Source organism: Dermacentor silvarum, chromosome 2, assembly GCF_013339745.2.
Source record: "Dermacentor silvarum isolate Dsil-2018 chromosome 2, BIME_Dsil_1.4, whole genome shotgun sequence".
NCBI lineage: Eukaryota > Metazoa > Arthropoda > Arachnida > Ixodida > Ixodidae > Dermacentor > Dermacentor silvarum.
In genome coordinates this window covers 235,004,644-235,017,979 of record NC_051155.1, presented here as the reverse complement: position 1 = coordinate 235,017,979, position 13,336 = coordinate 235,004,644, and the positions used below count along the sequence as shown (strand labels likewise).

The 13,336-nt window shown below is 45.6% G+C and overlaps 1 protein-coding gene across 2 annotated transcripts in view; it reads left to right on the top strand.

Moving 5' to 3' along the window:
- Positions 1–11,247, top strand: part of LOC119442876 (uncharacterized) — a 209,041-nt gene extending 197,794 nt beyond the window's left edge. For both annotated transcript variants that reach the window (XM_049662429.1, XM_037707921.2), the window contains exons 14-17: positions 6,721–6,789; positions 7,457–7,659; positions 9,447–9,525; positions 10,260–11,247. In XM_049662429.1, the coding sequence (XP_049518386.1) occupies positions 6,721–6,789; positions 7,457–7,659; positions 9,447–9,525; positions 10,260–10,295 (387 nt within the window). In that variant the 3' untranslated portion in view covers positions 10,296–11,247. The remainder of the gene's footprint in view (positions 1–6,720; positions 6,790–7,456; positions 7,660–9,446; positions 9,526–10,259) is intronic.
- The last annotated feature ends 2,089 nt before the right edge of the window (positions 11,248–13,336 follow it).

Here is a 13,336-nt window from a genome sequence, read left to right as displayed (position 1 = left end):
GCCTGGTACCTGCAAGAGGCACCAAGGTTGTTTGTGGTTGTGCAAAGCCATACCAGGTGGACCTATGTGTTTGTGTAAATTAAGAAGTTGTGTGTGTATGTGTGGTTTGCGACCCGACGTGTGTGTGACGGCAACAGCACGACGACGATCACGTTGAAGACGATCGTATGGTGGCAATATCATTACTTCTACGGCGACCATTGGCGCGAATTACACATGGCGGTTATTGAGTTCCAGGTTGGTAGTGACGAGCGTAAGCGAGATGAATACGAATTGTCACATCATCAGCGACTACGTGCTAAGCAATAGTACGTACCTATGGCTATGCGGTGTTTGCTAAAACGACGATGGAATTCGTGCTGCGGCGAAGAAATGATTACCTTGGGTAGGTCATGAAGTCGGTACAACGTCGCACAGTTTCTACGTAGTTACGCTGATAGCGAAGATAGTACAGATGTACATATGTGTGCCGATCCCGGAGGTTGTGCAGCTAGTCTAAAACGGTGCCTCAAAGTTCGAGCTGTCGCAAGGAAAGAATACGAGAAAGTGGTGCAAGGCGAACGATCCAGGTATTTCAAAAAGCTGGTTGGCTTTGCAACTGGAGAAATGTTCGTGCGCTAGTGGCGTTAAAGAGGGTCAAAAACATGCATATATGCCTCCTGGGGTAAATACCTTCTTCTTCAGGCTTCACAGTGGTACTTTAACGGTCAAAACGTGGATGCAGGAGAAGGGACTGCTTGTTCTCTGGGGTGTCAGCTGCTTCTTATGTAAACAAGAGAGAGACATAGAACGTTTCTTTCTGCACTGTTGGGATGGGGTTTTCTTCCGGGATGTACTTCATAGGACCATCAAAATCAGACAAGATTTCCCGCTTGTCCCGCACAGCATTAGATATCTCATAATCGAAAATAAGAATCCAATCCCATACTCTCGGTCTCCATAGCATGTGTCGAAGTACAATGGCAGTCCGTCATGCTGATCTTGATGCACGTCCTGTGCGTGAATATTTTAAGGAATCTGTCGGTGCTTATATCATCATCATCATCAGCAGCAGCAGCAGCAGCAGCAGCAGCAGCAGCAGCCTATATTATTGCGATAGCAATTATATGGACACTTCAAGCGGATTTCTGTCGTCGCCATCGCCGTGAGGTTCCGTATAAAGTCCAGGGGCGATAAAACCGTCGCCGCGCGTCGCATGCGGTATGTGCGAGTGAAAGCGTGCGACGGTGAGTTGGCAGTCGCGGCTCGCGCACGCAAGGGCGTTAAGCGGAAAGGAAGCGCGCAGACTTTTAGTCGCGCACAACGCTTCGGAGGGAGGGTAGAGAGGTGGAGGGGCCGCGCGTTACTGCGGCCGCGCGCTCCCGCCGGGCCGGAAGGCTCCGGGAGGAAGGTGGAGGTGGCGCGCGTTCTGCGCCGCGAGCGCCACCCCTCGCGGCTGTATCTTGAAAGCTATCTGCGGCAGGAGAGAGTCCGCCCTCCCCCTTTTTTCTTCCCGGCATGCGAATTTCCGCGGCCATCGAGTGAGATGCGTTCATGTTTGCTTATGCGCGCGTGACACCACGCTTGTTAATTTAGTTAGTGTGCCTATGTTTACAAGTTTATAGGTCCGATACAACTACTATCCTTTCTTTTGTATAGCTGTCCACTATTTTGCTATCGCAATTGATGCGTCGCCTTTCAGGCGAAACTGCGACTTTTTTATGTCCACTGCAGGACGAAGGCCTCTCCCTGCGATCCCCAATTGCCCCTGTGTTGCGCTAGCTGATTCCAACATGCGCCTGCAAAGTTGCTTATTTAGGAACTGTTAAGTTACAGAACCCGGCACCGGACTGGCTTTCGCGCATTGAAGTTCTGAAGAAGACTAAAAAAAATTAGTTACTATTCGTCAGCCTATATATACCCAACTGATGCAATATGCTGTAATTTAGGGGTTTATAATTAACGAGGTTTAATAAACCTTCTTGTTTAAAATATTACCTACTTGCATTTGTATTGTGTCATTATTATTATTCTATTTTTGAACTTCTGTTGACTAATAAAGGCAATGAAAAAAATGTGTTCGTGGCCTAATTGTTAGAGAACCGGGCTGCTGTGCTCAATGGCCGGCAGTGGTTGGATTGTACCATCATTCACACATTATTTTCTGCTTATAAAATGAAGGTGAGAGCGGAATCTACTTACCTACTTACTTACCGCTAAGTGCCAAGAATGAAGCAAAGAATGCTTCGCATTCATAGGTTGGCGATGGAATCCACGTCTCCCACTAGGGGGGGAACATTTCTGGGACGATGTCGCAGCTAGCTACATACTAAAGGCCTTGCGCAACTGTAGGTTCACGGTAGAATCTCAGAGTCCTGGTCAGAGGGTAATTTCTTCCATCGTGCCGCATATATCGCACTCGTAGCACGTTCTCACGTTCTAATCGACCAGTTAATGAAACACAATCGTCTATTCGCTTGAATTACTGCGTATGCTCCCACAACATATACGAAGTCTGCCCCAAAATTTCGTGCGGTAAGTTTAAAAAAAAGAAATTTTCACGAAACAATAGATACGAGGGCAAATCAGAAAGTCTTCGCCCCCTTTTTTTGCCAAATTACGGTTGTAAATGCGAAGTCAACATATCCATTCCCAGCGGGGGGAACTTTTTTTGGAACCGCCTGGCCTTATCTGCGCTGTTGTCAGTTGTTGAAGATGGCGTTTGTGCTTCACACGTCCACGGCATACGAGCAAGGAAGTGTGATTCGTTTTCTACGTAGCAACGAATGAACGCCCATCGAAATCTACAGGGAAATGCAGCCTACGTATCGGGAAAGGCCTTTCGTGCTTTGAGAAGTGTGAGATGGTGGTGTTATGAGTTCGCAAAAGGCCGTGAAGCTAAGACAGCACTTCGACGGTGAATCCGCAGTAAGCCGGACGAATTCTATCACAGGGTCATCTCAAATTTAGTGCTACGATAGGAAAAATGTCTGAACCGGTGCGGAGGCTATGTGGAAAATAGTGTGAGGTACGTAGAATAGTACGTGTATTTGTAATTACCTCTATGTTCCTTAGTTTGGCTAATAAAAATAGGGGCAAAGACTTCCTGGTTCGCCCTCAGTCACCTTCAAAATACTCCCAATTAGTCACAACACACTTGTTCCATCTATTTCAGCTAATGGACACCTTCGCGTGTGGCGTTCGGTGATTGTTACTTTTTTTTTACGTTTGCCCGTTTATGAGCGCCTTTCGTGCTAACACCGAGGATGTATACGCCTGACGCTAAAGTAACCGGGCATGGGCGAAAACGTGTCATGCGTCCGCGCGTGCACTTCGTGGCGCTCCCTATCCGCATCCTTTGTTTTGTGCTATTGACTTTTTGTATCGGTTTCTCTACTCGGTAAAAGCCGCGCCTTGGCAGAAGTCACTGCAGCGTCATGATATTGGAAATATGCATTTGTGAACTTGTTCTGCATTAATGCGACGTTTAGTACGTTTATGACTTATCAGCGAGGACGTCGCATAGTAACGCATCAGTCATTGGAAAAAGCAGTTCCAAAGGCTTTTCGGCTATAGTTTTTCAATAATCTTGATGTACGCATATTTAGTCATTCGTTTCTCAAATTTTTAGCGCTTCTCTTTTTTATTGGTTTGAAAAAATGCCCAGAACATGACGTCCACATAAATCTTGCCGCTATTGTCGCGCGCCCTTCTGAACGCAAATGCGAATCCATTTGTTTAATTAGGCTTTGGCATTCTAAAATAGTCCCCTGGTCTGTCGAAGTCACTACAGCGATGGCGTATTGTAGAGATATATAATGCGGCATTTTATCATCCGAGCCGGGAGCATTGAGTCAGGGCAGAATAGAGTGCCAGTCCTGAAACGCTTTCAAAGCTTGAACCTCCCTTTCTAGAAGCACTGTTCACCGATCTTCAAGAGCAGCAAGAACGGGCTTTGATGCCCAATAAGCAATAGAACAAAATGAAATCGCGGCTGCTGGAAGTAAATGACCTGGCAGCAGAGTTAACAAGCAGTACCAGCCTCATTCAATACTTTCTCTTTCATACTGCTTTACCGTCTCCGTGCATCATCTGTGTCACGAAATTGAATGCTTGCGTTCTCTGGCTTCTCGACTGAAGTAATGAGCATCCGAGTAGTCTACAGTGAAGCCACTTTGATGTCTGAGTGGAAGGATACATGCCCCAAAAGGTCACAGATACAGACGGTTGGGCAACCGGGCAAAAGAGTCGAAGGAAGGAGAAGTGAAGGAGAGTCGAAGTAATCTTACAGAGACACGGCTGTTCGTTAAAAGCGCTAACACGTTATGGAAAGAGAGGGAGTAAGGGGGCATTCAAACGTGATGTTTTCAGGCCACCCATTTTCGGAACACGCTGCGTGAGGTCGCCAGGACTGAGAGGTTGTGGAACCAGTTCATATCTGCCTTGTTTACTTTATCTACATAGGAGTGTTCGCCCCTGCAAATATTTCATTATGTTCGCTCACCAAAGGTCAACATAATTACGCGATGTCGCGTAGTTTACCAGCGAGTCACCATGTCAGAGTCTCTTTACTGATGGCCAAATGTCATGGATGTAAAGTCGCGTCCGCGTAATTCCACGTTTAGTAACTAGGCGTCCAAAGTACCACTTCGAGTCGCCACGTGTTAGGTGTGCTTCGTACTGTAACAACTCTGCCAGAAGTGCCTAACATATTACTCTCGTGCTGCGATTGCGTTGCGTTTTGTAACATTTGCGGGGGTGTGCCATGTACATGTTCTCCCGGAGTGCAACGGTGTACCAGCACGCCTTCCGAAATGAGCTCGTACTGATGGAAAGAGTAAATCCGTCTTCCACCATAAGCCAAGTGATGCCAGTAAAACGTACGCTTGATTGATTGATTTTAACATCCAAAAACAACAGTGTGTCTTTGCAAGATGCCGTAGTAGCGGGCAGCGGAATACTTTTGCCCACCTGGTTTTTTTTTAACATGCAGATTAGTGTGTAGATAAATGTGGCGAGTGCTCTTGCATTTTGCCCCCATAAGAATGCTGCCGGTGATCGAGTCCTCGACCTCGTCCTATAAAGCAGGAAATCGTAGCCACTGATCCATTGCGGTAACTGGGCGACGCACGCTTCGAAACATGAATATCGGTCATGATTTTGGCGACCAGTTATGTCTCGCGTTGCATGATACCGAGCCACTTGTTGCAGGTCACCTCACCGGCAAGGACGTGCGGTGAGACCTACGTTCTCGGCTTGTGGATACTGCAGTGAAGTGCCTTGAGTTCTTTTTCGAATTGCCAACTTCCAACAGTCGTTGATTTGTTCTGCTGTGCAAGTTTTAGTGGCTTGGTCTTTAATCATTTTTGTTCACTGACTTCTTATTGCCAAGCCATCGATTGTTCTAAAGTGAGTTAGTTTGCTTACGTCAGTGCATCTGTCCTGTTCGCTCACTTGCCCTGTCATTTGCTCTGTTGGCCATGTCAACCGATCGAGCTTCAAGTCAATACGTAGTTCACAGAGGCGTTCTTCGTAAAATACTTTTCGGCTACGGTAGTTGAATTTCGTGTATAGTGATTTTTTTCTTTCTGCATGGGATGTGTCGTGCTGTTCTGTGTCTTTCGCTTCTCTTTTTCTTTTGATTCTTCCTGTTCAACAGCTGGGCGTGGGGTCCATTTCAGGAGGCATTTGTTAGCGGCTTTCTCTGTCTCTTATGTAGCGTGTTTATACGCTTCTATGAGAGAATAATGATAATATAGGTCAATAAGTATGTCTATTTGTAACCAGGAACGCTACGTGCATTGTCATCACCTGTCACACTCCAGGGACGCTATAACGTAAAGGTACTCCATTCTGACTTTATTACATTCTCCTGACGCCAACTTTACATAACCGCCGACGCAAACATGGGTGATGAACCGCAAGGTTGTTTCAACAGCCAAATGAAATGCACTTTTCGTTTTAGAAGGTCGCTTTCTATTTTTTAATGTGAATAGCAGGGCCCAATCCGACAGGGTTTCCTCAACTAACAGACTGGCGAGAGGCAAAGAGTGCATACACGAGAACAGGGTACCGGTGGGGCCGAGCTAGCGCAGCGAATGTAGATAACCGAGTGAGGAGAGCGGTACTGGCGTCTCCGATTGGTCCACTTGTCCTTGCACAGCTTGCAGTGGCTCGTCAACTGTGCTGTTCAGCATAATTGCGATTTTATTGCGTACACGTCACTTTGATGTGGTGAGTTCACGCGGCTTTGTGACTTCACGTGGCAGATAGGCGAACTATAGGCATGGCCCGAAAAATTTTCACAAATCGTGGAATGCTAATGATGACAAATTCGTAGAATCGGAATGAAATGCTTTTCTTTTGTTGAGCCTGACCATACATAATCAGTGTGCAAAATCATCTTGAGATGGGGAGCTTTCGTGGTTTTCGTGACGTCTTGTCACAGACAGGCGAAATGGGCATGGCCGCAAAAATGTTTGACCAATCATGAAGGGGTAACAGAAGACATGTAATAGAAACAGATTGGAATAGCTTTGCGCTATAGCGCCCCAGGTGCGGATTATGACAATGTCTAGTGGTGTAAACTCAAAGATGTGAACGCACAGTGCAGCACATGCGAAGGGTACAGTGCCTAGTAAATCAGTACGTTGATCAAATCCCCGTGGAATATTTTTCTATCAACCAAACGCGCATGTTATATTGCCTAAAACGGAATTCTCTTCTTATTCATTATTTCAGCTAAGTCTCGTTGACCTTGCCGGCAGTGAAAGACTGGATAAGAGTGGCCTTGAAGGACAGCACATAAAGGTAAGCCTAATCTTGCATAAAAAGTGATCACTGTTGCTCGGGAACTCGCACTGAGCTGTAATATATAAGTGAAATATGGTAACACGTTGACATGGCTTTTCTGTGGACAACTACTCACGACATTGGAATCCTATACTTTGTCTTACTTAAGTGTCCCATTCCTATTTAGGGTCTCAGAACCGGTTGGCCTTGAGATCACAACGACGAGCTAGAAGGGTATCAATATTGCGCTGTTTTTGTGCGGAATCTGACCGTTGTTCTGGTTCGTAAGTGGGGCTGACACCCATGCAGGAGCACGCACATAGTTGGAACTTTTATTATAGGGAGTCATTTGTGTGCGACTGCACTTTCCGACTAGCAGGTAGGCCAAGGGAGGGGGAACCATCAGGCGCAGCTGATGATGGTCCTTCTCAACACACTAATCTACCATCCGCAAATTTCCACCTTCGCCTTTCCACCTTCTTCACTTGATAGTACTTGACACCATGCTGTCAAAAAAATTACGTCTGTCATCTAATCTGCACCTACCTTTCCACATGCCTCGATTTCATCCCTTTGCAATAGCATTTCCTTACACTACTGACTGCCAGATGTGTATTCTGAGGCACCAAATGTTTATTGCATTTGTCGAAACCCAGCATGTTGCGCGACTTTTCCGCGTGTGCAGGAGACAAACAGCATCAACAAGTCGCTCTCAGCACTTGGAGACGTGATCCAGGCGTTGGTGACGCAGCAGTCGCACGTGCCGTACCGCAACAACAAGCTGACCATGCTCATGCAGGACTCCCTGGGCGGCACCGCCAAAACGCTCATGTTCGTCAATGTCTCACCCAGTAGCGAACACGTCGAGGAGACCGTCAACTCGCTGGTGTACGAATAACCTCTCGTTTTGGCATGCGTACGAATGTTGCCGTTTATGCCGCAACCTACTTCAGCACGTGGCGATGAGGGTATACAGGAGTGACGCATTGTCCCGCAATGTCGAATTAGCAAGGAAGGTTAGCATAAATTTGGCTAATCCTTAAGACTGATTAAGTGGCTAGTAGAAATCTTTCGACGTACAGTGCGTTGGGCGCAGGTAGAATGGGAAAGCAGAAACAGCATTGCTGGATAAAACAAGAATAGCTTATTCTTATTTTGTTTTCTGTCTCCAATTTATTTTGCACGCAATGCCGCCAAGGGCCAACAACCCTTGGCCGAAGCCTAGGCGGGGTCTAGGCCCACCCCACCAAATCGCAGGGCACTCAATAAAGTTATTTGAATGAATGAATGCTTTTAAAAGAGCCCCTTTTTTGTCATCTGCTCCAACATAATTCTAAAGAGCTCGTTTCAGCACGTCTTAAGCCTTGCTTTGGAGCTTTTCATTTTTCTATATCTCAGATGAGTCATATTAAAAATGGCATAACATTATCGTTCTTGAACTCGCACGCAATTTTTCGGATATTTACAAGACTGCCAATGAAGCTTTGCGCTCTACAAACGGAAATAAAATTCAAGCAAAACCATCCGGTCCCAGATGTTTGGAGTTCAACCTGTTGTTGCATATTACGACAGACGTTCCGCATTAATGCGTGTTCCTATGACGGTCCTCGTGTGGTCGATTGTTCTTCACTCTACCACGAGGATAAAGTATTCAAAGCGTCCTGCCGACGACGCCCATCTCTTCATATAAAGTTGATGTCACCCTCTCTACTTCGTGAAACTGCACAATGTATCTCAGAATAAGCCACATAACCACTCCATACGAACAACTCCTACGGCGGCACAATGTAAAAAGAGCATATACTCCATTCGGACAGTCCATGTTTGGACAGTCAATCTCTGTGCTTCGAGAGCAGTACAGTGTGAACCACGCTTGTCTAGAGAGCTTGATCACCCAATTCATTCGCCATCTTTCGCGAAAAAGAAAGTACAAGCCCACGCCACAGTAAGATCACTAATAGTCGCGCTGCGTGCTTGGTTCATGCCCTATAAAATTAATAGATTTCGGACCCAGCAGTTATCGCTAGGTAGTTGCTGCGGAAGCTCGCATAGTCCGCAGCCGCCAACTCGACCACTTTTTCACACTGTAGTAAGCACTTTAAAAATCTCTATTCCAGGATTTCAGACGTTTAGTGCTTGTAGCCAACGCGACCTTTAGGCATGATTACTTCTCCGCTGAAGTAACGTACATTTCTCGACACGGGGGGGAAAACGAAAGCGCTTTTCATAAATCCGTGTGTAGGCTCAGCAAAGTAGCGCTTTGGTGCATTGTAAAGGCTCAGTTATTTTGTCACGGTCCTTCTCTGCCAATTCGAGTAAATAATCTTCGTAAAAGCGTTTCTGTGTACCGCTGAAACAAACGCCTAATAGAGGGGAGTTTTGTGCGTGAAAGTGCAGTCGAGTGTCGGGGCTGCCAATTTTTAGCGTTGCCACAGTTCGACTGATCAACGCCGCTGCTGAGCTCTTCGAGACGACGGACACTTTGCGATGTTACTCTACCCGCAAAAGTTCACGTAAATCAATATGTCAATTAACATAGCCTAACGAAGCCTGGCTTTTTGCGTTTATCAACAGTTAAGCTGTTAACTCTGACAAGTGCACATTGTTAGGGCCTGTGCACTTGTCTGTGGTGTGCATTCAAACCGCTCATTCACTTTCTTTTTTTTTCTCCGCAGGTACGCTACGCGCGTCAGACAAATCACTAACGACGTCGTAAGGGCATCTGAAACGAAAGAAATTGCCAAGCTTAAATCTGTGAGTACATTTTGTGGCGTGCGCCAATGCAGTTTGAGAATGCCTCTGTCAAACAACTTCAGTCACGTCTGAAGTATATAAATGCTATGTAAATGACGTTACTCCCTTGCACGGGTCCTTATACTTTCTCTCTCACTGCACTTCTCCATTACCCTACGTGTTAACTGCTTAACCTAGCGTCAACCAACATGGCATAAACTTTTCTTAAGCATGGCTCCTAAATGTTCGTTTCGTTTCCCTTGCCCATGTTGTAGCATACACACCAAGAAATATCATCCAACATAAAGGTCCGCGACTGATTTGCACCAGTCTGATAAAATTTGATTTTACGACAACTTATTTCGAAATATCTCGAAATAAGATATCGAAATATCTTATTTCCGTCACAGATAAGTGGTAATGAGCTCACCGAATCCAAGATTAAAAGTAATTTGGGGCATGTAGACAGAATATAATGTGAGTAAAGACTGCTTTTGTGCTAAGGGTCTAAATTTGCAAGAAGAAATTAACTACTGCGGTGGGCGTTGTTATGTTGCCATAAATTACCCTGTGTATAACACTAATTCGGTCACTATTTTTTATAGTGCAAAACGTGGCATCGAAAAATGTACGCTAGGCAATTTCGATAATATCGCCGGCAATATCAAGACAAAATGCGAGGTTGCGTTTATTATTATGCAGGGAAGCGTGCCGGAATGAAATGATTTGTTCGTTAACATGTTGATTCCTTTCAGGTGATTGCCAAGCTGAAAAAGGAAATATCGCCGTGAAGAACGGCGCACTCTAGCGGTGCAGGCTATTTTGTAGTGGGTACACCATGAAGAAAACAGCCGCAGGGCCTCATTTCAGAAACAAGCTACGAAAACCATCAAGTGCTGCTGTTCGCATGACGTAACCCTTCCACCTTGGACTTCAAAGACTTCATCGTGCCTGCACTTCGACCAGTCAGATAACGCCATTTAGAAAAATGAAATTCACGCTATATTGGTCCATGCAACCGAGAACGTCTCACCCGTCGAGGCCTTTGCCACTTTTCACTTTTGCCACTTCGAGATGGGCTAGACATGGTTCTACCTCCGTAAACGAGGTGCATGATCTTGGTGCTCACTTGTAACATTCAAAACGCCCCTTTTCCTTCGCCTTTAGGACTGACGCCCATGCCTCATGGACACATCTTGAGGGCTTTCAGCATCCCTCCAGCGCACATGACAATATCTTGCTTTTGAATATGACGTAAGAGAAAAATATTGCGCAAAATAAACTTTCTTACAGTGAGCGTAAACTGAACATGGGAGTTAGGTATCCTAACAAGCACAGATATTCCTTACTCTTGGGCACTTTGTTTCTCAGTTCTTATTTATTGCATCTGTAATTTCGCAGTAGTTTGCAAGCTGTAGAATGACAGATGACAATCTGATCTCAGGTCCACAATAAAACTTCGCGTTAGATGTTACAAATTTGTAGTCATATTAAAATGTGATCGCAATTCCTGTTGTGACTTTTATTCAACAAGAAACAGCTCCTTCTGAACGTCTCAACTAAACGTAAGTTCTAACGTTCTTGCTGCCGAATGCGTGCTGTCTGTGATATTATCCCAGCGTACGTTGTTGCTGCACTTTCGACACGTTAACTAAACTCGCTGTTCAGCTCATTTGGTTGCATTATCTTGTGGTCAGAATATATCAACCAAAACAGGAGCAAAAAAAGCACTTTAAATAGCATAAATAAAGGCGGGAACCGCATTATGCGTGCATTATCACATGGCTTCTCATCGTGTTACACTTAATACAACCATTTCTTTTCTTTTCTTTTCTTTTCTTTTCAATGTGACACTGTGCTCTGTCCCATAGTTTCATCGACGTGCAATTCATTATAGAGGTAAAGTTGTCACGTGGTGTTCGCTTAAACAGTGGTAACTAACTCATTGGTCAATCAAGTATTCAGACATCGTTTATTATTAAATGATACAAGGCAATTTCACCATTAATACTGCCTTTAAGACTACCTAATTGCACCCTATAAAAGAGGTCTTTCTGTTTCCTCTCAAGTCTAAGTGCCCAAACTGGTCACGGCCTATGTTAACGTATCATAGAATATGAATGAGTAATACACGTCCACTGTGCCCTTATTCGACAAAAGATTGTAAATTATGCACCAGTTCATAACATATCCTAGACTTCTCTTCACCAACTCCAGCAGCTACAAGCACTCTGCCTACATGTGTGTCGGAGTTCCACAAGCAACATTGATCCAGTAACCTGGAACAAGCAGGAACACGACAACCCACTTTATTGTGATCCAATGTGATCCGTAACGTGGAAGTGTGTCGCTATCTTTTCGGCCGGCCACCTAACACTTCGGAACCACTCATTTTACAAACTGGAAGTTGTCCCAAAACACATAAATTGTGTACCACAACAGTACATTCCACTGCTTCCAATGTGCACTTTCTGGCATCCGGATTTAAATCGCCCTCCCTGACTTCTGGAACAACCAACAATCGAAACCTCAATACAAGACCTTCGCCATAAAAAGGACCAAGAAGTCGCAGCAGTGCAGTTACCTCACATCATGGGTTTCACAGATTACAAGACTTCATACTTGTTGCTCCACCGGTTCCACAGATACCAAGATTTCATACTGACAGATTTCATCCGCCACCATCCACATAAAGCTCAACATCAGCATTTGACATCCCAGTGTTACGAGAGAGAGAGAAATAACTTTATTTAGGAAAAATAGGGTTAAGGGGGCCGGAGGGTGGGTCCTTAGTCCAGGACTCCAGTGGCCACCGCCACACGCCGTGCCTGGTCGAGGAGGCTCAATTGAGTCTCCAGGTCAGTCCGGGCGAGGATGGCTGCCCAAGGCTCCCTAAAGGAATTTTGTGCTAAACGGGGTGAATTTGAATTTTGGGGTCGTGATTGGCACTCCCATGTCACATGGGGCAAGGATGGCCTCCCCCCACACCAGGGGCATTGACAGGCATATCTGGTTGGCCAGATGGCATCAAGCTCAACATCAGCATTTGACATCCCAGTGTTACGAGAAAAATATGCAAGACGGATTGGACATCTGTCCCTGTCAACAACATATCGGAGCTTGCAGCCAGTTTACTGGTCACCGGCTTTACCAAACTATCAAAGACGCCAAGAAAATGGGTCGCCATCTGCAGTGCTTTGGCGGCTCTTGTATGGAAAATATCACTATGGGGCGAACAACGCCAAATGTAACGTACACTTTTCTGAAGGAACTTATTCAAGCTGCAGTGCTGAAACAGCATGTGACACTCCAGTAGGTTCTAAGCCCTTTGGTACTCGAAATTAAATATCGGACGTGTTGGCAAACGCCACTTTTCACAACTCGAAAGCCCGCTTTATTCTGATGTTCCAATGAAGTAGGCGTTGTGCCCCTTCCGGTGGCAGTTGCCAGCCTGCTCCTCGCGTTCCCTTTCCTGTCATGTGTATATATGTTTTCAAACCCAAATAATATTAGTAATAATGAGACAAACACCGCATCTTGCGAGGCCTTTTAGAGAGACCTGTGTGCGTCGAACTGGTTCACAGAAAGCACAACGAATTCAATATAGTACGCAGTTCACCAACGCCTTGAGCACCAACTAGATCCTCAGCTCCCATAAGGCATTGACAGCCTCTTACATCGTCCGAGCCTCTGAAATGCTTACACCAAACAGTTCAATAGTTCGAATTAAGCGCGTGTTCTCGCCTAATGTTCTAGCGGCCACGATGGCGAGGACGTACACCACCTACTCTCAGACTGTTCCAAGCACGATACACATAGCGCTTCGGACAAC